At 44.1% G+C, this 24,520-nt stretch overlaps 2 protein-coding genes and 2 pseudogenes across 2 annotated transcripts; all 4 read right to left on the bottom strand.

Annotated features, from left to right (window-relative positions):
- Positions 1-1,487: 1,487 nt before the first annotated feature.
- On the bottom strand, positions 1,488-3,636 carry LOC112878077 (annotated as a pseudogene).
- Positions 3,637-7,339: 3,703 nt separating this feature from the next.
- On the bottom strand, positions 7,340-14,370 carry LOC112872901 (annotated as a pseudogene).
- A 156-nt stretch (positions 14,371-14,526) lies between these two features.
- LOC112872900 lies at positions 14,527-15,837 on the bottom strand. The gene is made up of 3 exons (XM_025935933.1): positions 15,520-15,837; positions 14,868-15,214; positions 14,527-14,543 (listed from the first exon to the last, which is right to left on the bottom strand). The coding sequence occupies exons 1-3, from the start codon at positions 15,771-15,773 to the stop codon at positions 14,527-14,529; spliced, it is 618 nt and encodes a 205-aa protein (XP_025791718.1). The 5' UTR covers positions 15,774-15,837.
- A 1,139-nt stretch (positions 15,838-16,976) lies between these two features.
- LOC112872899 (BTB/POZ and MATH domain-containing protein 2-like) lies at positions 16,977-18,101 on the bottom strand. The gene has a single exon (XM_025935932.1). The coding sequence runs from the start codon at positions 18,099-18,101 to the stop codon at positions 16,977-16,979; it is 1,125 nt and encodes a 374-aa protein (XP_025791717.1).
- Positions 18,102-24,520: the final 6,419 nt, after the last annotated feature.

Here is a 24,520-nt window from a genome sequence, read left to right as displayed (position 1 = left end):
TGCAAATGTTGCTTATGCTTCCAAGTTTCAGTTACAATATGTTGTGCAATGTTTCATTTCAAAATACAAGCTACATTATTTCTGATAATGCCATCCAAAATGGACCAATCATCTGGCAAGCACATTAATCATTACTAGATATGTAAGTTTCAACAAGCTAAAATATTTAGGTGTATGTGCCACATTCATAAATTAATTATGATATTAAACTAATTATGCATATACGTTATGGTATCCTTTGACTAAATATAAGCACTGCTGGTTTAGATGATTTTGTCACTCTGTCCTTCAAACATGTAGCTAATTCTAAAAAAGAAAAAAATAATATGGTAAACATGCTATCTTACAACACATTGATAAGAAGAGAAACACTAACTAACAGAGCAACAATATGGCAGGACATTAGCTGCAACAGAGATGGAGAAGAAATAGAAAGCCATATGTCTCGACCTTGCTATAAAGAATAATTTATCCTGGGACACTAGTGACATGCCCCATCAGACCACCCCCCAAATATATATATATATATAGAGGATACTTGTAAAAAGAATTTTTCCTATATAATATAATCACATACTTCACGTACATGCACTTTGTTGGGTCAGATACATCCTACGTCCCACATGTGTATCTCATGACATAAGATGTATTTGACCCAACAAAGAGAATGTACGTAAAGTATGTAATTATACTAGAACATCTATGATGGTATATACATTAGGTATGTGACCATACATACATACATATAGTATGTGGTCATACTAATTTTTATATACTAGTATTAAGGTATAATTATAATATATTTAAAAAATAGGGGGTGCTTTTGAAATTTTTTTATATATCCTTTTGAAGTATCTTAGAATTAGTATATGAACATACTTGTGATAAATGAGTATGCGGACATACGCACAGTGGTATACTGATGGTGAGAGTAGCTACACATGAGTGTAGATAAAACTCATCCTATTATATATTTTTCCTATATAGTATGAAACACCAAGGGAACTAGGAAACCAACAAATTGAATTATAATTTTGGTGTTTACAGACGAGCTAATAACATGGACTATGGCACAAAATAGATTCAGGTAACGAAAAGCTATACTTCACAAGCCATTCTGTCAGTTCAATGATGAGAAATTAGTAAACCCTATGTGCACTTCACCAAGTAAGCATACTCTCGCACATTGTAAAGAAAAATAACAGCTAGTTCAGCATTCTAGCCAATCGAATCAATACCATCTGAACCTTCTAACACATAGTTTCTTGTACTGAACTGAAGATGCATGTGAGAAAGCATTGTAGCTAATAGTTCTCCATGATGCCCAAGGAGTACGGTACACCCCTCTTAAGGATAAGAACTACATATAAATTATAAATATACTAATATTTAACAGCAGAATCTTTGCCTAAGCTTTACACGCCATTGCGATTGTCATGAATGAAATCCCATGTTCACGCTGAGGTTATGCATTGGCTTCTCACAAGTCAACAGGAAATACCCTTGGATACTAGCTCCTTCAGAACGCTGGGGCAGTTCTTTGTTAAGTTCTCAAAGCCATCATTTTCCATGACTGCTTTCAGAGCTGTAGATGCGCTGAGGAAGTTGAAGCATGCCTCCTTAAGCCCATGGCAGCTGTGCTTCTCTGCTAACGCCAAGATGGTCGCTGCAGAGCCTGTATCAATGTGCTTGCACAGTTTATCTTCACAAATCAGCTTCAATCTCTCCAGATTATACCTGTCTGCTGCAACAAGCAAATGCTGAACCATTTCAGATTCCTCCTGCTCCTTCATATCGGGTAGTTCATCCGTGTACATAAAAGTAAGCAGAGCCCCAAACACTTCTGCCTACATGTCATCAATGGGTATGACACTAGTGGTGGTGCCCTCTTTCATCGGGCCAAGCAGCATCGGGCCAAGCAGCATCTTCTTGAAGAGTGGCGACCGTGCTACAGGAACTGATCGGTGCGTGGAGAATGTCTTCTTGCAGACTCGGAATTTGACATCTGCACCCTCTTTGCTCAACAGGAGGTCACCAAAATGGCGGTGCATTTCTGACGGTGGCACCACAATGGTCGGTGTGCCCTGGGTATGGATATCCTTCATGACAGTCACGTCAAACCTGACGGTGAAAGAATCATCCTTGAGATGCTCTGATTTCTCCAGGACTTCCCTTTTGATGAACTTGCTGTATCCCCAGTTCCTCTTCTCAGAGAAGTTGATTGGTAAGGTGGTAAAGCTGTAGGATGGCACCAGCTTCCCATCCTGGTCCAGTAGACTGAACTTAGCACTTGCCTTCACAGCTTCCTCGACATTATCATCTAGAAAAAGAAACAGCGATATGAAATCAGTGCTCTTCTCATTTTCCACTACGGGAGAAGCCTTCTTTGCCGAGTGCCTCGGGCACTTGGCAAAGGCTTTTTTGCACTCGGCAAAGAACGTTCGGCAAAAAATCTGTCGGCAAAGAGGTGTTTGCCGAGTGCTTTTTGTCGGGCAAAAAATAATTTATTGGGGGAGGCATGCACAGCCAGCTACTGACCCGTACATTTTTTCAACAATTTTCCATAAGTTGTCAATAATAGATTTTGAACTCACGACCTCCTGCACACAAACAAAATCCTCTACCACTGCACCATTGGATCAAGTGTGTCAACATTACGTTTTTATTCTCCACATATTATAATTAACCGAGTGTAAATTGTTTGTTTGAGATAGTAAATAAATTAAAATGAAAAGGTTGTTAACTACAAAGTGGCATAACTTTTTGAAATCTACAACTTTTATTTTGGTAGTTTCTTCATCCACGATCGTTTACAAAATTTGAATTTCAAATTTGAAAACTTCAAACGTATTTTAATATAACACAATAATTTCAAATAAAAAAGTTGTCAACTACAAACTTTCATAACTTTTTGAGATCTACAACTTTAATTTTTCTGGTTTTTCCATTCGAGGTCATTTGCAAAATTCAAAATTTAAATTTTCTAAATTCAGATGTAGTTTTTGTTGACAAGATGACTTCAAATTAAAATGTTGCCAACTGTAAAATCTTATAACTTCTCAAGATCTACAAAGGTTATTTTGGTTGTTTTGTTATTTCTTCATGTGACATGATAATTCTAATATTATATATCTCTCTTATAGTTTCATAAACTACGAGAGAGATATATATATGTTTTGTGAACAAATTTACATTTATTTTATCAAATGAAGAAATAACCAAAACAAAAATTGTGCATCTTGATGAGTTATACAACTTTGTAGTTGAAATATTTTTATTTGAATTAATTTACTACTTCAAAATATGATTTAAAAATTATCTTTACCTAGTGTTCTAAAAAAACACTCGGCAAAGGGACTCTTTGCCGAGTGCCCGAAAAAACACTCAGCAAAACACTTGACACTCGGCAAAAATCTTTTTTCCGGTAGTGTTCCCCATTGGGCTGATACTCCACATGCCACTTGCGGCCCCTGCCAGGAACGGGCGTGACTTGATGGCCTTGCTGTTGGCGACGTCTTTGGTGCGGGAGTAGCCGACAACTTTGAGGACGTGGTACCCGCTCACGGCTTCGGCGACGATGGCGGAGGCGGAGCGCCAGGGGGTGCCGTCGGCAGCGGCGGGGGACGAGGCCGGCATTGAGGGAGAGGCAATATAGGCTGCGGAACGTACTCGTGTCGGGTGGAGGAGAGAGGCGGGGTGCGCTGGTTAGGAGTGGGGTGCGGCGCCGCGGCGGCGGCGTAAGAGGCACCAGTTCAACTCTTTTCTTTAACCACACAGCTAATTCCCTCCACTGATATGACTTTTCTTCCATCTACTGTGCTAAGGTGCTATTTGGCAGAGCTCCTGTGCTAAGGTGCTATTTGGCAGAGCTCCTCCTAGAGCTTTATTACCAAACACTCTCAGATAAAATGGATTCGGTGGTGAAGCCATGCTAGACCCGGAGCCAAAATTACACTGAAGAGGTGGAGCCTAAAAAATAAAAAATAGTATCCTCCGACCCCGGCTCAAAAAAATAGCTTTCTCCGGCTCCTTACTCAAAAGATTAGCTTCCTCCGGCTCCTTACTAGTTCCCGCAGACCCAAGTACACAGGTACCCCTCAAATTTGGAAATATTATTATAAGAAAAATACCACCACACCTTTCTCTATTCCTACATCTCTTATATTTCTCACAGTCATCAGGGCAGCATGCAACCAAGAGGATCACCAATGACTTCGTGGTGTGTCCCCCCGCCTCGTTCCAACCCTGGCTCATGTTGGCGCGATCGTGTGGCCCGGCTTAGCATTTTTAGTGAGCTAAAATAGGGAACGGTACCATCATAACCCCTCTTTTCTCATTCGCTCTCTGTTGCATGGGTGGAAGAACAAAAATAGGTTCTGAAAAAAGAAAGATATTGAAAAGAAAAATTGACTTTTGAAATCCTTTTTATGTGTAATGGAAAAGAGTTGTGATTTCTTCTTATTTCTATAGTACATCTAGTAACAAGAATATGGAATCGCAAATAGCGAAAAATTCTTGCCTTGCCCGATCTAAGTCTAAGGAAATTCAAAAAACCCGCTACCATCATAACAGAATGGGTGCATCTCTGGCTAGTACCATCTTTTGACAATTGACAAAATGTTTAAGTTTACTGGTACTTTTGTCAAATTGTTGGACATATTTACACCAGTACTCCACATCTTATATGTTCATGTGCATTTATTAATGTAATGCAGAGCTTCTTCTATTTTCCTCAATAACTGTGTGCAAAAGTTGGTTCAATCATCTATGTAGCATGACAAATTTGAGTTTTTATTTGAATAGTGCATTTGTGGCTGGATGCAATTCTCACTGCAGAAACCACATAGATGTTGTTTGTATGAAGCATTTAAGTTCTGGATATTTTTTTTCTCGATGACACTTGACAGCTTCATGGAAAAGGTCATGAAGCCAACGGTAGGACTGGACCATGTTTAATAGTTCTGTTTCTTGTTTTTGGGTAGAACCTACTGAATGTTGTATTGTTAGCAGTCAAGAGTTTTTGCTACATCAGAGCAAATTTTAAGCAATCTGGGCATCTTTGACTTGCCAGTAAGTTTGCCCATGTGGCCATGGCCATAATTGTATATGATTTATGAAACATCTTCAGAAATTTTCAGACCCTTTTGTATGCAAAGTTTCTGTTGTAGCCATTTCCATTTCACTTAACTGCTTTGCAAACACTGGCAGCTCTACTTCATGAAATTAGCATGCTGTTTGATATTGCAGAAAGAAAAACCATATCAAACTTGAATTTTGTTGAAGCTACTTATCTGACCCATTTTGTTTCACTCATTGCAGGCAAGCAGTATGTGAAAGATTTTTGTCATCTGCTGAAACCTTCTTCATCAGTAGGTTGTTCTTCTCCCTACACAATGTATTGGAGAATTCAGATAAGTACTACTACTACCACTTCCTTACAGGGCGTTTAGACATGATGGGGACATAATTTTACAGGCATGGTTTAGATAAGTACTGCTATGTTTTTAGTTACTCAACAATCATAGTTCAGAATATCCGTTGGATGGAAAGGAGAGTATGCTCCATGTTCTCATTTGGTCCAAATTGTGACTTTAGCAGCTATAGAAAGTTCTTTAAAGATATGATGGGCTGACTGAACCTGTAAAAGATGAGTCAATTCTAGAGAATTTGGCATTGCAATAATTCTTCACAGCATGTAATTACTACACTGTTCTATGAGTTAGAGAATTCATACATATTCTATGCTTAAGCATATATTGGTAGCGGCTCAACTTATCTTGAGATTCTTGTTGGCATAATCTTCTCAAGGTGATAGAAAAAAAGGTGATGCCTGATTAATTGGTCATATGCTGCAAATATTCTTTTTTAGTTCTTTTTCTATTATCTTCTCGATTTCAGTTCTATACTTGTTTTTTTTTTGTCTGAGACTAAGTTCCTTTTAAGCTGTAATGGAGTACGATGGTTTCTGCTAATTCAGATACAAAGGGAAATAGGATGAGGTCCTTGATTGTTCAATCCAAGTGTGCATTGGTTTGATCCATGATACTATTAATTACTGCCAAAGATATGTTTCCAGAAAACTTTGTTGCTGAACCAATATATTCTGGATCTACACAATAGCGCTCAGTTGTATGCAGAAAGCCAGAAACTAGATACATAAACGAGCAAGCATAAATATAAATGATGAGCAAGCTTAATTCAAAATGTGATCCTACAGTTGGTTTGTTCTTCTGAAAACATGCAGGCGCGTAGCAATGATTTTGTGTGTTTGCAGTTAGTTTACAATTTGACCAAATTAACATCAATGTACAGTGTGATCACTCTCATTTATTATGTACTTGGTCTGTACCTGTCAATAACTGATGTTTTCAGACAATGATTTATAATAATGCATGCATAGTACATTCACAATTAAGGTAAGACAATATACTAGAGAAGAATATTACGGTAGCGTAGCACAGGCAATATCCTAGTAAGGATATAATTGGCCAGCGATTATGGTTTCTACTTAATAATCATCCAAATCAAAGCCATTAGTAATTACAGCATTCAGGATCCAGGGGAAGCTTAGGAACCTGATGTTGGCCGAGCAGCAATATTGGACATAAGCTCTTTCAAAACAAAGGGACAGCTTCATAACTGATTGCATCCTCCAATCGTGTCCACCATTACAAAAACATACCCAATCTATCCATCAGTCAATAACATCAACTGAGCAAGATATTTTGAAAAAAAAAGTTGCATGGACTTCCTGAGGCTCGACAAAATGATAACCCATCAGGGCAAGTGGCCAACAGTGACAAGAGTTAGAATCTTAAGCGATTCTACAAAAGCGAAGTCCAAACACCTGTTTAACCACTTCGACAGCCACCATAATTTGTAAATATTTTGTATGTATGAATCAGACCATGGCAAGTAGTAATAGTCAATCATGTAGGCTCAAGTGCACCGTATCTGAAATGCAATTGCTTGGACTGAAAATCAGAAAAAGCATGCATAACCAAGGTGTAACATCAAGCATTACAGTAGTATCTGCAAGAACTGCATGAAAGAAGACAATTTCCATGTCCATGTCAATGTAGAGGCTTGCAAGTAACCCGACATTCATCACACTGCCAATATTGTTACTAATTCGTTCTGAGAAGATAAACTACACGGTTAGTAGTATACCCGTAAAGGATGCAATGACCGAATGAAAGAAGATAGAGATCAGAGGTGCATTGCCTCCTCATGATGCTAGTACGAACACTTGCACTACTACTTGGTATCTGTCCTTAGTTTGACATCCAGACCAAACATCGTACTAAACCTGATGTTTCCTCATCATGCTTTATCCAAATCAGCAGGGCCCACGAGCAGCAATATTGGACATAAGCTCTTTCAGAACAGAGGGACAGCTTCTAATTAAATGATCAAAGCCATCAGTTGCCATTACAGCATTCAGAGTCGATATGGAGCTCAGGAACCTGAAGCATGCCTTCTTGAGCCCACCGCAGTGGTGTTGCTCAGCCAACGCCAAGATGGTAGCAGCAGAGGCTGTATCAATATGACTGCACAACCTATCTTCACAAATCAGCTTCAGCCTCTCAAGGTTATACCTGTCAGCAGCAACAAGCAAATGCTGAGCCATTGCAGCCTCTTCTTGTTTCTTCATATCTCGGAAATCCGGCAGTGCATCGGTGTACACGAAATTGAGCAAAGCCATGAACACTTGTGCGTCCATGTCATCGACGCGTATGAGTGCCCCATTCGTGCTCTCTTTCATTGCGCCGAAGACCTCTGCCATGAAGACGGCGGACCGGGCAGCAAGAACGCACTTGTGCGCCTTGAACGTCTCACCGGCAACCAGGAAGGTGACATCTGCCCCCTCTTTGGATGCCAAGAGATCACCGAGATTCTGGTGCAGGTTCGACGGCGGCACCACAACCAACGGCAACTGAGGCCTCCTCTCCTCCGCACTGAGCTCCTTGGTAATAACGATGACGTCACACCTGATTGTGAAGCGGTCGTCCTTGAGATGCTCCGACTCCTCCAGCCATGCCCTCTTGATGAACTCACTATAGCCGAAATCAGAGGCCGCGGTGCAGAAAGCATGTACCTCTGTGATTTTGCTGTGCGATGGCACCGGTTCACCAGCCTGACCGAGCAGACTGATCCTGACCCGCGCCTTGACGGGCTGAGCGACGCTGTGGTCGAGGTAGACGAAGACGGATATGTACTCGGCGGCGCTGGATTTGTTGGCATTGGGGAAGTAACTGATGCGCCATGAGCGACCCCCTGCGCTGAACGGGCAAGACTTGATGCACTGGCCGGTGGGGAGCTCCGCCTTGGTCTGCCAGTAGCAATCGATGTGGAGCAGGTGGTGCCCGGTCATGGTGCCGCCGACGATGGCCGACGCCGATAGGGTACCGCTGAGGTCTCCGGCGGCGCTTTCGGGCGGCGGCATGTGAGAGGTGGAGTGGCGGCGAGGGTTTTGCTGCCGTTGTGCTCTCGGGTTCTTTGGGGAACTGACAACTGAGGGGTGGGGGCAGAGAGAAGGGAGAAGTTGAAGAGGAAACGGCAGGGTCTTATGGAGTCGCTGACAGGCCGGGCCGCCGGGGACACCGGCGTTGAGTGCGGGCATCCTGCGGATGGGCCGGACCGTCGATCCAAATGGCCGGCCCGCATTCGACTACCATGCGTGTAATCTCAAAAAGAAAAAGAAGAAGAAGCTGCAGCAGCAGCTAGTTGCGTTAAAAAAAATAACAACAGAAGCTAGTGCGACGGCTTCAGTTACAGCAGAGTTCAGCCGAGAATGGATCATCTCCAAGCATCCACTACTACCATGTTTGGACCTGGGGCCAACTTGACTGACGCTCTCCATCTCTGAATGCACCATCCACATTGGCTTTCTGTCAGGTAGTCTACCTGGGGTGCTCTCCATTTGCAAACTCTGAATGATTTCAGATATACTCCATAGTGTAGCACTGGAGCCTATAACAGATATTCCCACAAGTGCAGGCCGGGGACCGTCATTCAGTTTGTTTCTGTTGTTCCACCATAGAGACCAAAAAAAAAAGAATTACTTTCAGGTGCATCTCCTCTGGCATTTTTCACAATTCAGCAATTACCTCCAGAGCCGAGCCGAGGTGCATTCAGCAAGCATTCTTCATGTGTCGTCCATGTTCAACAGTTCAGGAGACGCCAGCATTTGTTTGGCCTGTTTGAACCATCGTCATCTAGGCGATTGCACAAAAACACAGCCATATTTATTCTCTTCAACTTTGATTATTCTCCTTTTCATGTTTATTCTCACTACCAAACTGTTGTGGGTGAATCTCCAAAGAAACATTTTGATTTTACTTGGACATGGTAAAGCCTAGGAATTCAACGATAATCAACTCCCTTGGTATTCAAAGTGTCAGAACATCTGCTAGATTCAGTGCTCCTGTTCTCTCTAATCATATTCACATTAGGGTAAATCCCTTTGCTGTAATTGCAATTTTCCTCAATCCCTTATTCGTCACTGCTATTGACACAGATGGATCAAATGTGTCACTGAGACATCAATGGCGAATACGGGATGGCAAAATTTTGCAATGGCATAAGTGATCAGTCTATAAAAATGGGACCTTTAAAAAATTGTGGATTCCTGGAAACCATGGACCGTTAAAAACATTAACCTACTATGCATTTAGTTTCCAGAGTGAAAGAAATCGGTACTCGTAGTCTAAGAGGGGGAGGGGATGAATTAGGCAATTCTAAAACCTTATAGCTCAAACTAATTTGCACAAAATATAATTTAGAACATGCTATCTAGATGTGCAACTATGGTTTATCTAGTGTGAAACCCTCATCTCAAATAAATTTTGCAACCTACAGTCAATTCTAGCATGATATTATACTAAGAATGTAAAGGAATATAAGTTGCAAGTATGAAATGCGGAAACGTAAAGGAAAGGATGAGGGAAAGCAAACTCTCAACACAATAATTTATTACGTGGTATCGTTAGGCACTAAGCCACCTCTAATCCATATTGTTGAAGCACTCGCAAAGATCATTGCTTTCCAGTCACCAAGTCTCTTTCGGGCCTCTTCTTGACTTGCTACAAAGGTTCGGCCACTAAGGCTCACTTGCTACAAAGGTTCGGCCACTAAGGCTCACGCCAAGTCTCCGATCACCTTGATGCCACCTTCACTGCAGAGCTTCCCACGAAGGAGAGATCTCCTCGTCCCCCCCCACAAACCCGTCGTCGCAGCTCCACACCAAGTCGGAGGGTCGAAGACATTCCATCGAGCCACGAAGACACAAAGCCGGCACACCGAGGTACAAGATTGAGGTTTACTCAAGAACCAGCACAAGGTCACGACACCTTGATTTAACACTCTCTATAGCTAACCTAGCACTACACCTCACAAAGCTTGTGCTAAACTTAAGGATTTGATCAATGAGCTCTTTGGTTGGCTTAGAAAACTTTAGCAGAGTTTCTATACTGCAGCAGCCTCAATGACCCGGGGTGAGGTCTTATATAGGCTAGAGGGCAGCTCATAACCATTGCTTATTTTATCCAGAAAAGCATAAAGCGTTTTTTAAACCGGTCACCACTGTCGATTTAACCGGTCACACTGACCCTGTCTGCTAGCCGTTGAACTCCAATTATCATCTTCTACTGATACCATTGCACCGACATATGTCAGTTCAACCGGTGCTAAAGACCTTCATGCTTCTCCAACTCCAAACGTTTCTGTATCTGTAACCGCGACGCCTTCTTTTGCACCGTCAGTTTAGCTGGTGCCTCTATCATTTCTTCACTTGTTGCCATATCATCTTGTCAATGCACCAACGCCTCCCTTCTTATAGCATTAGTTCAACCGGTGCTACTGATTTGGTCACAGTAGCAATTCACTAATGCACCGCTCAGTTCATTTTCGATGACGTCGGTTCAACCGACGCGTGTATTCATGCTGAGCCTTGTTCAATCATCGCTGCGGTCATTTGGACACCTCAAATATAATCTCTATTTTTTCACTTCAACTTGGATATCTTGACTGCAATTTGGACTGTCTTATATATGGATTAGACTCTATCCGTGGGACTTATAAATCCTACAAACTTAGGTTCACAGACTCGTTATTCCTATTGGCTATGTTGTCGCGCAATCACCAAAATTACAATCATAGCATAATGAAGCCATGTTTCTTGCACAGAGAAAACTGATGATTTATCATCAGGATGAGAACAATTGTCCGGTGCTAGTATTGTTGAGATAAACTCGCCTGCAGAACTCCACCACTTCTAGAAATGAGTGATGACAACTTCATAAATCTTTCGTACAAAGTTGGTCACTAGTGTCCAGCATCCCATTTGTTGTGATAATGGATAACTATGAGAAGGAGGCATACGTGCCCAACCTTAGCCACAAAGACCTCATAACTTTTTCTTAGGGCAAATCTCGAGAGCTTCATTCATTCAACAGCAGGATTACAATCACGGTTTGCCACTTCCATAAGCCAATTCGGAAAATGGCTAAACCAGGTACAAACTCGATCAGACCTCATAACTTAATAAGAACACATAAGGCCCAATCAGCCACAAGCCCACACCATAAATGACCAAAATCATTGAGCAGAGATCATTGGCCTGCTGCAGCGTAGTAGCCACCACAAGTTTCAAGCATAGACACAGCAGGTGACCGGATGATCTTGCTGACTTTAAACTTGATCAGAAGATGGAGATGCCATCAAGTATCTTCATCGCCCATCAAGAAAAAAGAGCAAGCTGTTCTACTCCCAGGTGGCTGATCAAACCTTTACCCAGAGCACAATTCCTGGATACATCAGTAATCAACAGAGTATCATGTTTGTGTTTTCACCAGGAGATGGCATGCTAATTTAAACTGTAAGAAAAATAAGAAAATTGAATTTCAAATCAAATGCCCAGCAACCAAAGGATTCAGGAATTTCTTCACACAGCAGGTGCTATCATGCTACTCAGTCGGTTTAAGTCATGGTCCGGTCATCACTGGTACTGGTGCTGATAAACTCATCAACCAATTTTAAGAGATAGCTTCCAGAATAATATACAATAAGACAGATCAGCACCCTGAGGCAAGGCTGCTTTCAGGTTAATGTTCCACCTGCCTATCCTGCTGAACTGAGCGAAGGCATATATTGCAGAATGAAAAAAAAAAGAGCACAAGTACACCCCCATTACACATCTTTCAACTGAATTTACTTGATATCTCTTGTGAATGACAGCATCATAAAGTTTCATTTTGTGAACTAACAATTGGCATTTTTCAGTTCAGAACAAACACAAGTTAAAGAACAATTTGAAAGCAATTTAGGACCAGTTTAGCCAAATAAATGTTGCATCAAATTAGCTTCCTTCGATGAAAATGCTAATTTTCATAATCATGGCAGAAAAATGACTGATGTTTAAGTGTAACCTCCAGTTATGCTCTTGTCAAATAAACTCATGTTGATTATTAACTTGGTAGATGGACTGTCACTATTTACGGCATACACAATCATCCAATGGTCAATAACATAAACAAAGCAAAAGAAATAGTTTTCTTGGACTTCATGTATCAAGAGTAAGCTAAACTAGTAAACTGAAAAACAGTTATGACTAAAAAAGTGACAATCCATTCGTGTCGCACCAAGTGTAAGAGTTGCTGAGTAGACATAAAAATTAAAAGTCCAAACTCCTGTTTAATTACTTCTAAATGATTATAGACAGCATGGTTTCACAGCTAATAACCCATACAGGATGCAATGACCAAACAAAATGAAGATAGAGGTGAATGGCCTCCCTTTTAAGGATAAGGCTATACATAGAAAAATTAGTACTAGGCAGCAGCCCTTATCATCCTGACGAAAGATCCCCACTGAAACCTAACGACCCCTCATCTTGCTTCTTTGCAATCAATGGGCAGGCGAGCAACAATTTTGGACACCCATGGTATGTCATCCTGATCAAAACATCTGCACTGAAACCCGACGCGATGTCCTCTCATCTTGCTTCCTAGTTAGTAATCAAGGGACACGAGCTGCGATATTGGACATGAGCTCCTTCAACACAGCAGGACAGCTTCTTGTTAAATGCTCAAAACCATCAGTTGCCATAACAGCATTCAGAGTCGACGGTGAGCTGAGGAAATCGAAGCACGCCTCCTTGAGCCCACGGCAACGGTGCTGCTCAGCCAATGCCAAGATGGTCGCCACGGATCCCGTATCAATGTGCACGCAGAGGTTATCTTCACAAATCAGCTTTAGCCTCTCCAGGTTATACCTGTCTGCCGCGACAAGCAAATGCTGAGACATTGCAGCCTGTTGCAGAGCTGGACAGGCCGTAGTCCATCCGTGTACATGAAACCAAGTAAAGCTCTGAACACATCTGCCTCCATGTCATCCACGCGTATGACTGTGGTGTCCACGCTCTCCTTCATCTGGCCGAAGAGCTCCGCCTCAAACACCGTCGACCGGGCTGCAAGAATGCATCTATGCGCCCTGAACGTCTCGCCACCAACCTCGAATGTGACATCGGCTCCAGTTTTGGCTGCGAGGAGACGCTCAAGATGCAGGTGCAGGTCATAGGGCGGCACCGTGACGAACACAGGGTCCACGGCCCTGTCCTCCGTGCGGAGCTCCATGGAAACGAAGACGTCGCACCTGATGCTGAAGCAGTCATTCTTGAGATGCCCCGACTCCTCCAGCCACGCCCTGTTGATGAAGTCACGGTAGCCAAATCCGCCGTCGCCTGTGCAGAGGTACTTATGCATCTTTGTCATCTGGCTGTGTGACGGCACGGGTTCCCCGGTCTGATCGAGCAGGCTGAACTTGGCTTGCGCCTCCACGGCCTCGGCGACGCCCTGGTCGAGGTCGAGGAAGACGGAGATGAACTCGGAGACATCGGGTTGGTCGCCGTTGGGGTAGCAGAGGATCCGCCAGGAGGTACCGCCCGCACTGACGGTGAAAGGGCGAGACTTGATGCACTGGCCGGTGGGCAGGTAGTCCTTGGTGTGCGAGTACCCCTCGATGTCGAGCAGGTGGTGGCCGGCCGCCGAGCCGCCAATGATGGCCGAACGCGAGGGAGCAGTGACGCCGTTTCCGGCGTCGAATCCAGGTGGCGGCGCCATGGCGGCGAGGGTTTTGCGGCCTTGGGTGCTCGTGGTCGTTTGGGATTGGATCGGGGGAGCTTCATCAATGACGGACGGCGCTGTTCGGAAAAGGAGAAGAAAGAGCAAGGGTTTGGGTAACCGCCGGTTGGCTGACATGTGGGGACACTGGCGAGGCTTCCAGATGGGCCGAGCCCAGAAGCAGGCTGCAGGCACATGGACATGGCCCAACGAGGTGACCTCTCGGCGGTCTTCGATGGGCTAAAAGTAGAGAGTATGAGTTCATTGCCCCTAAAATTCTTCAAGTCCCTTCACTGCCACTATCTCTAATTTTTTGTTCCTTATTATCATTTCCGTTAGTTGACTGTTAAGTTTCTATTATTTTTATAGGAAAAAAACGATTATACCCTTGGAGTGAATTTTAGCATCATTCCTTAAATGCCACTGCATAGCTCAATAACACATGAGATAGAAGTTGAAAAAGGCAACAGGTATATACCGTTATGGAAAAAATTTTAACAAACTTGTAGAACTAACTAACATATTTAAAATAATTTGCACAGCTAACCGGTAATATGTAGACATGAAAGGAGTTTGACATTTAACCACAAAGACACCCATAACACATGCGTATGTATATCCAAATTCAATATGATATGGCTATGGCTAACATAAGCCTAACAGATTCATCACATTACTTACACAAGCTGTCAGAACTAGCCCATACAAGCCAATCAGGGGCGCTGCCGGAAAAAAAAATCCATGCACCCGGTAGGCAAACTGGATCATGGGCATACCTGCTCTCGCGACGCGACGCGTGGATCCCGCGGCCATCGGGCGGATTGCGACGAGGACTCGTGATGAGGAGGAGGAGTGCGGACATCGTTCCTGCAGGCGCGGCGGCTCGGCTCCCAGGCGCTATTTCGCCCGGCGCCAGCTCTAAGCTCGGCTGCCGCTCCATATGCCGGCGCCGCCTGTGTCTCCACGTCGTCGCGTCCTGCCGCCGCCTCTTCCTCCTCCCTTTCCATGTGGTTGCCTGCTTCCCAGTTATGAGCATCTGAATTTCTGAATACTTGCTTCCAATGGCGAGCATCTGAATTTCTGAGTGCTTGTTCCTGTTGGGTTCGCAACATTCAGAAACGGATGATATGGGATAAGAATTATGTTGTTAGTTGATCCTCCTTATGCTATGATTTTTGACATTGTAGTCCTGAGCAACACTGCTGCCGAGCTGCTGCTTCAACCACTGAACTTGAGAAACGAAGAAAATAACTGACAACGTAGAAAATAACAAAGCCCAAGAGATCTTGAGCTGTCCAGATCAAAAGAAGCAAATAGCAATTGCAATCTACTGCTATAGATCTATTGTACAGTACTATCTCAACAAAAGAGGACAGATCCTAAACATCAAACAGAGCACCTGAGATTGGAGGATGATGAGCTCCTCCAATCAACGTCGAAGGAGGAAGAGGCCATGCGGGCAGACGAGGAAGGAGGCGTCAGCGGCAGCGTGCAGGTCTTCTCCAGCAGCGTGTGGTGGCAAGCGGCCGTGACGCAGGGGCAGCCGGGCAGGACACGCCTGGAGCCGAGCCGCCAGTGACTAAGATACGTGGCCCGCCTGGAAGCCGCTCCACGCGATCCGGCCGATCCAGAGTCCATCCACGCGGCATGCATCGGCGTCGGGGTTGCAAAGTCCGGAGTTTGCTGTCATGACCTAGGTAGGCAATAGGACTGCTATGGGCCATTGTGTAGGTTTCAGGCCATGGGCCGGCAGTATGTGTTGGGTCTGAGATCATCTATGTACTGCTACGTATACCTGAGTGCTTGCCTGAGGAAGGCATCGATAAAAAAGATGATCGAACCTCTGCTATCTTTTCCTGTTCTTCCTGTTCTTGCTGAGTTCTCCCAAATCCCTCCAATTCTGCTATCTTTCCCTTCCCAGCTATCCAGGTCCGTGACATTTGCATACCGGGTGCATGGAATTTTTTACCTGCCTGCCTCGCCTCCCCCGCGCCCCTGCATGCTGGTGGACTGTCCCCGTCTCCTCCGTGCCCCCAGCGTCTGCGCAGGCTGCGCCAAGGCGGCGCGAGTCGCGCGCCCGAGACCTGCGCCGGGCCCGCACCCTGCACCCTGCAATGCGGCAGTAGGCGCACCGTGCCCCGCGCCTGCGCTCACCCGCCCGCGGACGGGTGCGTGCCCAGGCGGCAGCGGGCGGGAGCGCCTGCGCCCATCGCGTGGCCGCCCTCCCTCCCCGCGTGGGGACATAGTTGTAGCATGGTAACATCGTACCATGCCTGAACCTCCAGTAACATTAAAATTGTTATCCTGAACAGCAAGCACATCAAAGAAATGTGGGTAACTGCACAGTGAATGTTAACACGGTTGCAGAATCACAATGCTTGCATCCATCATCCCAAAGGAGAAACAAATGTCTCTAATATTTGTCAGGTCAGCATGCATGTTTGTTAGGAACTTAAGAAACAACAAGGAAGCAAGAAAAAAAAAGCTGTGATACAGTGAGTTCTTTTGAGGATTGAAGTACAACAATGTAACTGCCAGGACTAATACTCCTCGCCGCTTAAAAAATTTGCATTGTTTGACATTGAACACACTCTCCGAATTCTAGCTTTGACAACAACTAGTCAATTTCCATGTCTACCATACATAGCAAAAACTGTTAAGTTTTGATAGTATTTAGCCTAGCAGTTCTCCCCCTATCACTTTCATACGCCTAATCCACATATTTAGGGATATATCATAACTAACATTTAAGAAAATAAACCAGACATCTTGGCGCGGCCCCTTCCATTACTTGATCGGCATTCCCCATTGCTCAAATTCCATGGTTGGGCATGCCCTTGATCTTCTTCTCCCAGATCAACGGGCGGCAAGTTTAGAAATCAACTCCTTTATGAGGGAAGGGCAGCTGGTGGCGAGATGGTCGAAGTCATCAGTTGCCATGACAGTGTTCAGTGCCCCAGGAGACTTGAGGAACTGAAAGCAAGCCTCCTTCAGCCCCAGGCAGTGGTGCTGCTCAGCGAGCGCCATTGTGGACGCCACCGTGCCCACGTCGATGTGCCTGCACAGAGCGTCCTCACAGATGAACTTGAGCCTCTCCATGCCATACCTGTCTGCAGCCACGAGCAGGTGCTGAGCCATCAGCGCTTCTTCTTCGGGGTCGGGTCTTGGCTCTTCAGGCTCTGGCAGGGGCAGTGCGTCGGTGTAGATGAAGTAGAGCAGATTCTTGAAGACATCAGCCCTCATGTCATGGATCTCCACCACGCACCGTGCCTCGGAAGAGGCCTCCTTCATCGTACCGAACAGCTCGGCCTGGAACACCGGCGAGCGCGCTGCGAGCATGCACCGGTGCGCGGCGAAGTCCTCCCCGTCGACCCGGAAGCGGACGTCGGCGCCCAGCTCGCTGAGCAGGAGCTGTTCCAAGTGGCGCCACATGTCCGGCGGCGGCACCGGGACGGACGGCTGAGCGGAAGCAGCTTCGGCGGCGATGGACGCGGCGTCCTCCGCGCGGAACGCGGTGACGACGGTGAGGTCGCAGCGGACGCTGAAGGAGTCGTCCTTGACGTTGAGGTGCCTCGACTTCTCGAGCGCTTCCCTCCGGATGAAGCCGGGGAACCCCCAGTGCGCGCCGGGGCCGACGTACGGGGCCGTCGTGCCCGTCCTGGTGTAGGTCGGCGCCGGCTTGCCCGCGCGGTCGAGCAGGCTGATCGAGAACTGCGCGAGCACGGGGCCGCCTTCGGTGCCGGGGGCGACGCCGTTGAGGACGAGGTACATGGAGATGTACTCGGAGCGTTCGGCGCAGTCCCCGTTGGGGAGGTAGGCGAGGTGCCAGGAGTGGCCGCCGACGATGAAAGAGCAGGACTTGAGGTGGACGCCGGTGGCGAGGCCCTTGGTGCGCGAGTAGCCGTCGATCTTGAGCATGTGCGAGGCGGACGCGGTGTTAGCGACGATGGCGGAAGTGGTGAACGCCGGCTCCGACGACATTGTGGCCGGCGGTGGCGTGACACGAAATAGATCGGAACTCGGAAGGAGGGTTTGGGCTCAATCTTTTCTCTAGAAGATCGCGATTGGACAGCTATTGCTTAACCAGCAGGGAAAGACTAGCTAGTAGCAATGCATGTCCATGAGATTGTGGCTTTGTTTCACATGTCCCTCAGGCTCGATCTCCAGAATGGATGATTAGAAGCACAACTAGGAGGGGTTTTATAGATGATGGGAGATCAATGGCGTGGGACCGGGAGGAAAGAATTGGAGATAGATAGAAAAACAAGCCAAAGAACGGAAGCGGCGGGAAGTGTGAACTCTGCAAGCATACCACCCTAGGAAGGATTTAGATTGGAAGTCTTTTAGTAGGTCATTAAGAACTACTATTTTTTTCCTATTGTATCTTACCATTCGTAGTATTGTATATTTTAAGAGATCATTAACGATTCAACCTTTTTCCACTTATATCTTAAGATTACTATAAGCCAATGCTCCCTTTGTGATTCATAGTAGGATTGCACCAGCACCGGTACAGCTAAGATAGATTTATCAGAGTCTTATCTAATGGGATCAATGTAGATACATACTTGGTAGAATAAGAAATCGTTTCATATTGCCAAAGATTTAGGTGTTTCTAAAGCTAATATCTATTAGCAAAATAGTAGGTACATTATTAGATATACTATAACATCTTGAGATTTGAAAGAATAACAAAATATTTTATTATTTATATTTAGATTCTGTGGCACACATTGATCTCTAGTGTCCTGGTTATATTGCTATTTTGGTCGTAGTAACTGTACAAATAATAGGGAATCAAAGTATCCATTATATTCAACAAGATAATAAGCTAGATATTATTAACCAGAATGCGTTTCACCTTTTTTGCTTGTCACCACAGTTTTGTGTACGTTTGCTAGCATAAGCATTAATTAATTAGTTTCCTCCAGCTAGTTTTAACAAATATATTTGCTACACATTTGCTAGGGGACAGTAAACCATATCTAGCAGCAAATAATATACTCCTAGAAGTTGGAACACATGGATAACCGGGAAGGTATGTAAAATTTGTATAATTTGATTGTGTCTTAGAGTATAATTAATATCTTCCCATAGAATGCAATCCTACCAAATCATCCCCAATCTATTGAGGGTACTACTTTTATCAACCTTGGTCTCATGCATATCCATATCGTAGCAGTTATCAAAGGGTCCTGGTATTAGCTTTAAAATTTTCTTTTGTATATATTTTTTTAAAATAACATGTAGATATGTCGTACTAACCATTAAAAACAAGGATAACGTATCTCTAGGGTGTGCAGCTGCTATGGATGGCAGCAATGGTTAATTGCAGAAGATGGAGCTAGGCTATAACAGCACTCTAGACTCGGGAGCAGGGCCTGCTGTTGATTTGCGGGTGCGCGAAGATTTCAGAGAGCAAAATGACAATAGAATGGCCCTCACTGTTCCCCATTATCCATAGGATTTTTTTTCTTTTTAAAACATTCCCTAAAGAAGGTTGCCTAGAAAAAAATGCAAAAGTTATTTAAATCAAAATGAGAAAAGACTTTTTACTTAAAGTTTTTCACAAAGGTGTATTAGAAAAAAGAAGTACAACAAATTTATCCTCGAAATTTTCTAAAATAATGTTTTCTAAAAAATTGACAAAACAAAATATTTAAGGAAAAGTTATAAAAATAATTGTTCATGAATATTTTTTTTGTTGAAAAAAGTTTTCCAAAAAGTTATAAAATAAAGTTCTACTAAAAATGATGAACAAGTTTTTCCTAATAAATTATTAATATTGTTTTCATAAAAACCTAACATCGGTTTTGAAAACCAAAATAGAAAAATTAAAATAATTAAAAAAGGAAGTAGATCTTGCCTGGTAATGGAGGTCCCATGTCGTGCTGCCGCTCGCCGAGCTTGCCACCGTTGGTGGCCATCCGTGTCACTATGGCTACTACCATGCTTGATGAGCCACCGTCGCAACACCCTCCCGATGTTGCTTGACCATGCCTGCTGCCGCATATCACCAAGTTGGGCCTGCTTGCATCTCCGGTGTCCTCCAAGTGCATCCCGTGAGCGCCGCCACCGCTTAGCCACACGTTGGCGATGTGTGCAAGTTGTCGTACCGCATCGCACCCCCACCGCACCATAGGTGTGGTCGTTGGTCTTCATGGAAAGCCGCCCTCAAGCTCTGCTCCCCTCCATCAGAAGCTGAGGCCAACCTCTACCGAGGTCGACCAGATCTGAGTGAGAGGGGAGGATTGAGATTGGAATAGGTTGTAGAGGGAGTGAACGAGAAAGGCATAGAGGCGAGAGAGATATATAAAGTGGGGAACAGGTCAAGCGAAACGCTCCGTGGACCCCTGTTATAAACTTGCAAGCGAAGCTTCTAGCAAAGTGAGTGGGCGTGCTATATGGGCCCAAAATCGGGCGCTAGAGCCGTCATGAACCATAATAGAAGCCCATTGGGAAACTATGGTTCATAAGGGGCCTAGTAAATTTGGAGGTGATCAATTGGTACATCGCAAGGTAAATTTTATGAATAAAGTTGATGGTCAAGTGACAAGTGTCACTTAACTGATTGCTTTCTCGGCTTGAAGTGGTCCTTTACCTCCACACGCACTTGCTCCATGGTTTTCTCATCAGTTAGGTCATAAGGTTTCTTCTTAGGTAAAGACTTGCTAAATGACATGCTTGGCTTCTACTCTTGCGGGCGGGGTGGAGGTGATGGGAACTACCTTTCATCCATGTGGTAGCGTTGGTTGTCCACGTTGGAATCCCCGTGGAAGCGCAGCTGCTTCGATACAGAGAGGGGCTAAGCATCACATTAGGAATTGATCCAGTTGTCTAGATCTCGCTAAGTGCAATCAACATTTGTTGTTTAACTTTGCTTGGCTGCTTGCTTCATTTGCAGCTAGCCATTCTCCTAAATTACAAACCCTGTACTCATGTTCGGCCTTGCTTCTCTTTCGATATCTATAAGAGTCCATGTCTTGAGCAAATGCATATATACTTCCACAATCCACAGAATCACGCTTTGTGATTTGAATATATTCCGGTTATTTTTTAATAAACATGGAGTTCTCTCTAAGCTACAAATACAATTTTAAAATTTTCAGCAGGATTATTGTATTTACTGAATATCATTTCTATCCGTAGGGTCTGGTAAATTTTCCTAGCCTATACTGTTTGTAGCTAAGGCCCTGTCCTCATCTGTCTTTCTGACCACTTGCAATTGTGAGTACTGAAGCCTCATGCTCAAGTCCTGATTTTCAAGGCTATAAGCAACCACGGGATTCTGAAAGGAGCTGCTGCGGGCCACACTAATCGGCTAGAGGCAAGTTCTGTTCCTAAACACAGTTGCCTTCAATCTTACCCAACATCCATTTCCAGCATGTTGGCTTCGCATGGACCGAAGCCAGACCAGACAGATCAAGAGAAAAAGAACTCAAGCTTAACTTAATAACCTTAGAGTGATAGAGTGAAAAGAAGAGCAAGCCGGATGAACAAGTAAACAAATGAGCTTTATTTATAGGGAAGAGGTGACAGTTTATATTTATTCCATTGGTAGGGTCGAGTATTATAAGAAGGTCCCTACAATTTTCAAAAGAGTCCCTGAAGCTTACAATCAGGTCCCTAGATGCTCCAACTAAGTTCTTAGACCTCACAAACAAACTCTTAGACCCCTAACTTAGCCTCTTTTACACAAAAGGTCCCTAGCCTTAGGTGATGGTCTAAAGCGCACCCCAACAGTAGCCCCTCAGCTATTCGATCTTGGCTAGCACAATGAGACCGAGTAGCTGATGCTGTTAAAAGAGGCATATCTACAAACCGGACCCCGGTTGCAAGGAATGTCCTTTGTAACCTACACATGTGCGCCTCGATAAAAACTCCATCCAAAAATCCATTGGGAAAAAAGGGGATAGAAAAAAGAGCACGCACATGTTTTGATTTATACGTATAAGTGCCAACTTTAGATCCTACAAAGCTTTGATTTTGCGGGCAGCTTCGCTCTTGAGCTTTGATCAGCGGGTGGCTCCTCTTCCGATGTAGTCGGAGTAGTCGTGGCCGAAAGTAGCCACCACGTCTTCGAGTCTTATCTCACGAGCGTCGGATAAGACTCTGTCGTCTAAGATGGACTGGTCCTCCAGTGGACCCTCTAGCTCCTCTTAGCTGGTGTTCGTGAGATAAGCTTCGTATGTAGTGGAAGTAGTCGATGTAGGTGATGTAGTAGTTGAAGTAGTTGTAGTAGTGGTCGAAGGTGATGCAGTTGTCAAGCCGAAGGTCACGGCAAGCCCCTTGAGCCGAAGCTACGGAGAGGATGAAGCTGGTGGTGAAGTCGAAGGTCCCGGTGAGCCCCTCGAGCCATCGTAGCGGAGAGGGTGAAGCCGGTAGTGAAGTCGGAGGTCCTGGTGAGCCCCTCGAGCCGTCGTAGCAGAGAGGGTGAAGCCGGTGCTAAAGTCGGAGGTCCCGGCGAACCCTCGAGCCGTCGTAGCGGCGGATGCGAAGTTGCTGACGATGCCAAAGGTGATGGCGAAACCCTCAAGCCAAAGTAGTAGCTGAGATGAGTCAAAGTTGAGGCCGAGGGTGTCAACGTTGAGCCCCTCAAGCCTAAGTGGAGATGACCACTTCTCTACTCAGCCTGAGACACTACCGGAAAAAAGATCTTTGCCGAGTGTCAAATATTTTGCCGAGTGTTTTTTTTCGGGCACTCGGCAAAGAGCTTCTTTGCCAAGTGCCGGTCTTTGCCGAGCACCTTTTTTAGACACTTGGCAAAGAAGCTCTTTGCCGAGTGCCTTTTTCAAGACACTCGGCAAAGAAGCTCCTTGCCGAGTGCCTTTTTTAGACACTCGGCAAAGATAATTTTCAAATCATATTTTGAAGTAGTAAATTAATTCAAATAAAAATATTTTCAACTACAAAGTTGTATAACTCATCAAGATGCACAATTCTTATTTTGAACATTTCTTCATTTGACAAAATAAATGTACATTTGTTCACAAAACATATATATCTCTCTCGTAGTTTATGAAACTAGAAGAGACATATATAAGATTTGTGAACAATATTAGAACTATCATGTCAGATGAAGAAATGACAAAACAACCAAAATAAACTTTATAAATCTTGAGAAGTTATAAGATTTTACAGTTGGCAACATTTTAATTTGAAGTCATCTTAACAAAAACTACATCTGAATATAGAAAATTAAAATTTGAATTTTACAAATGACCTCGAATGGAAAAACCATCAAAATTAAAGTTGTAGATCTCAAAAAGTTATAAAAGTTTGTAGTTTACAACTTTTTGATTTGAAATCATTGTGTCATATTAAAATACGTTTGAAATTTTCAAATTTTGTAAACGATCTCGGATGAAGAAACTACCAAAATAAAAGTTGTAGATCTCTAAAAGTTATGCTACTTTGTAGTTCACAACTTTTTCATTTGAATTTATTTACTATCTCAAACAAATAATTTACACTCGGTTAATTATAATATATGGAGAATAAAAACGTAACATTGACACACGTGGTCCAATGGTGCAGTGGTAGAGAGAGTTGTTTGTGTGTAGGAGGTTGTGAGTTCGAAACCTATCATCGACAAATTATGAAAAATTGCTGAAAAAATGTGCAACCCATTAGATGGGTGACTAGTTGGATGTGCATGCCTCCCCAATAAATTCGTTTTTTTGTTTCATTTTTTGGATTTTTTTCGATTTATATTTTGCCAAAAAATACTCGGCAAAGACGTCTTTGCCGACGAAATCACTGCCGAGTGCCCTTTGCCGAGTGTAATCGGGGCTTTGCCGAGTGTCCTAGACACTCGGCAAAGCCCCTGATTCTGGTAGTGAGAGCAACCATTCTCTACACGAATGTGCAGCCCCTTAGCCTGCAAACATAGTTTCTACTCCGAAAGAACGTTAAGGTCCCTTTTGGGACTGAGGATATAACAAACTCGATTGGTATCGGATCGAGATAACCGTAGACCGCCTCTTGATGAGAAGGTTAGTGCTAAATCAACACATCGCCGTCATTGTTCATAACCTTCTCTCGGTGATAGGCGCTCTATCACGTTAACAACTGGAAGATTTATATGTTCCCCAACACCATATGGCTGAATTGGAGATGATTCAAGTGACATAGGTCTAGGAAGCTTCGCTGCCAAGCCATCTTGTTATGCAACTTGGTGCTATCTTTTGACTTTGCTCTCTCTTTTCTTTTTGATCGGAGGTGCTCAGCTAAATATTTTTAGCTTTTGGAAGTATTTAAGGACCATCGATATGCATATCTCATCATGAGTTTGTACTGTGTTTTTTTAAATTAGCTTTGCTGCATGTCTTCCGTAGGTGGGTTGCTTCAACCAGCTTGAATATGTCATGCTTGGCTAGGCGAAGGTGCCAGAAAGATGG

Source organism: Panicum hallii, chromosome 9, assembly GCF_002211085.1.
Source record: "Panicum hallii strain FIL2 chromosome 9, PHallii_v3.1, whole genome shotgun sequence".
NCBI lineage: Eukaryota > Viridiplantae > Streptophyta > Magnoliopsida > Poales > Poaceae > Panicum > Panicum hallii.
This window is presented reverse-complemented; position numbering and strand designations above follow the sequence as displayed.

Coding starts and splice junctions, on each gene's coding strand:
- LOC112872900 (XM_025935933.1), bottom strand. CDS start 15,773: ATGCATGCCGCGTGGATGGACTCTGGATCGGCCGGATCGCGTGGAGCG. Junction 15,215..15,519: donor TCATCATCCTCCAATCTCAG/GTGCTCTGTTTG, acceptor CGAACCCAACAG/GAACAAGCACTCAGAAATTC.
- LOC112872899 (XM_025935932.1), bottom strand. CDS start 18,101: ATGTCGTCGGAGCCGGCGTTCACCACTTCCGCCATCGTCGCTAACACC.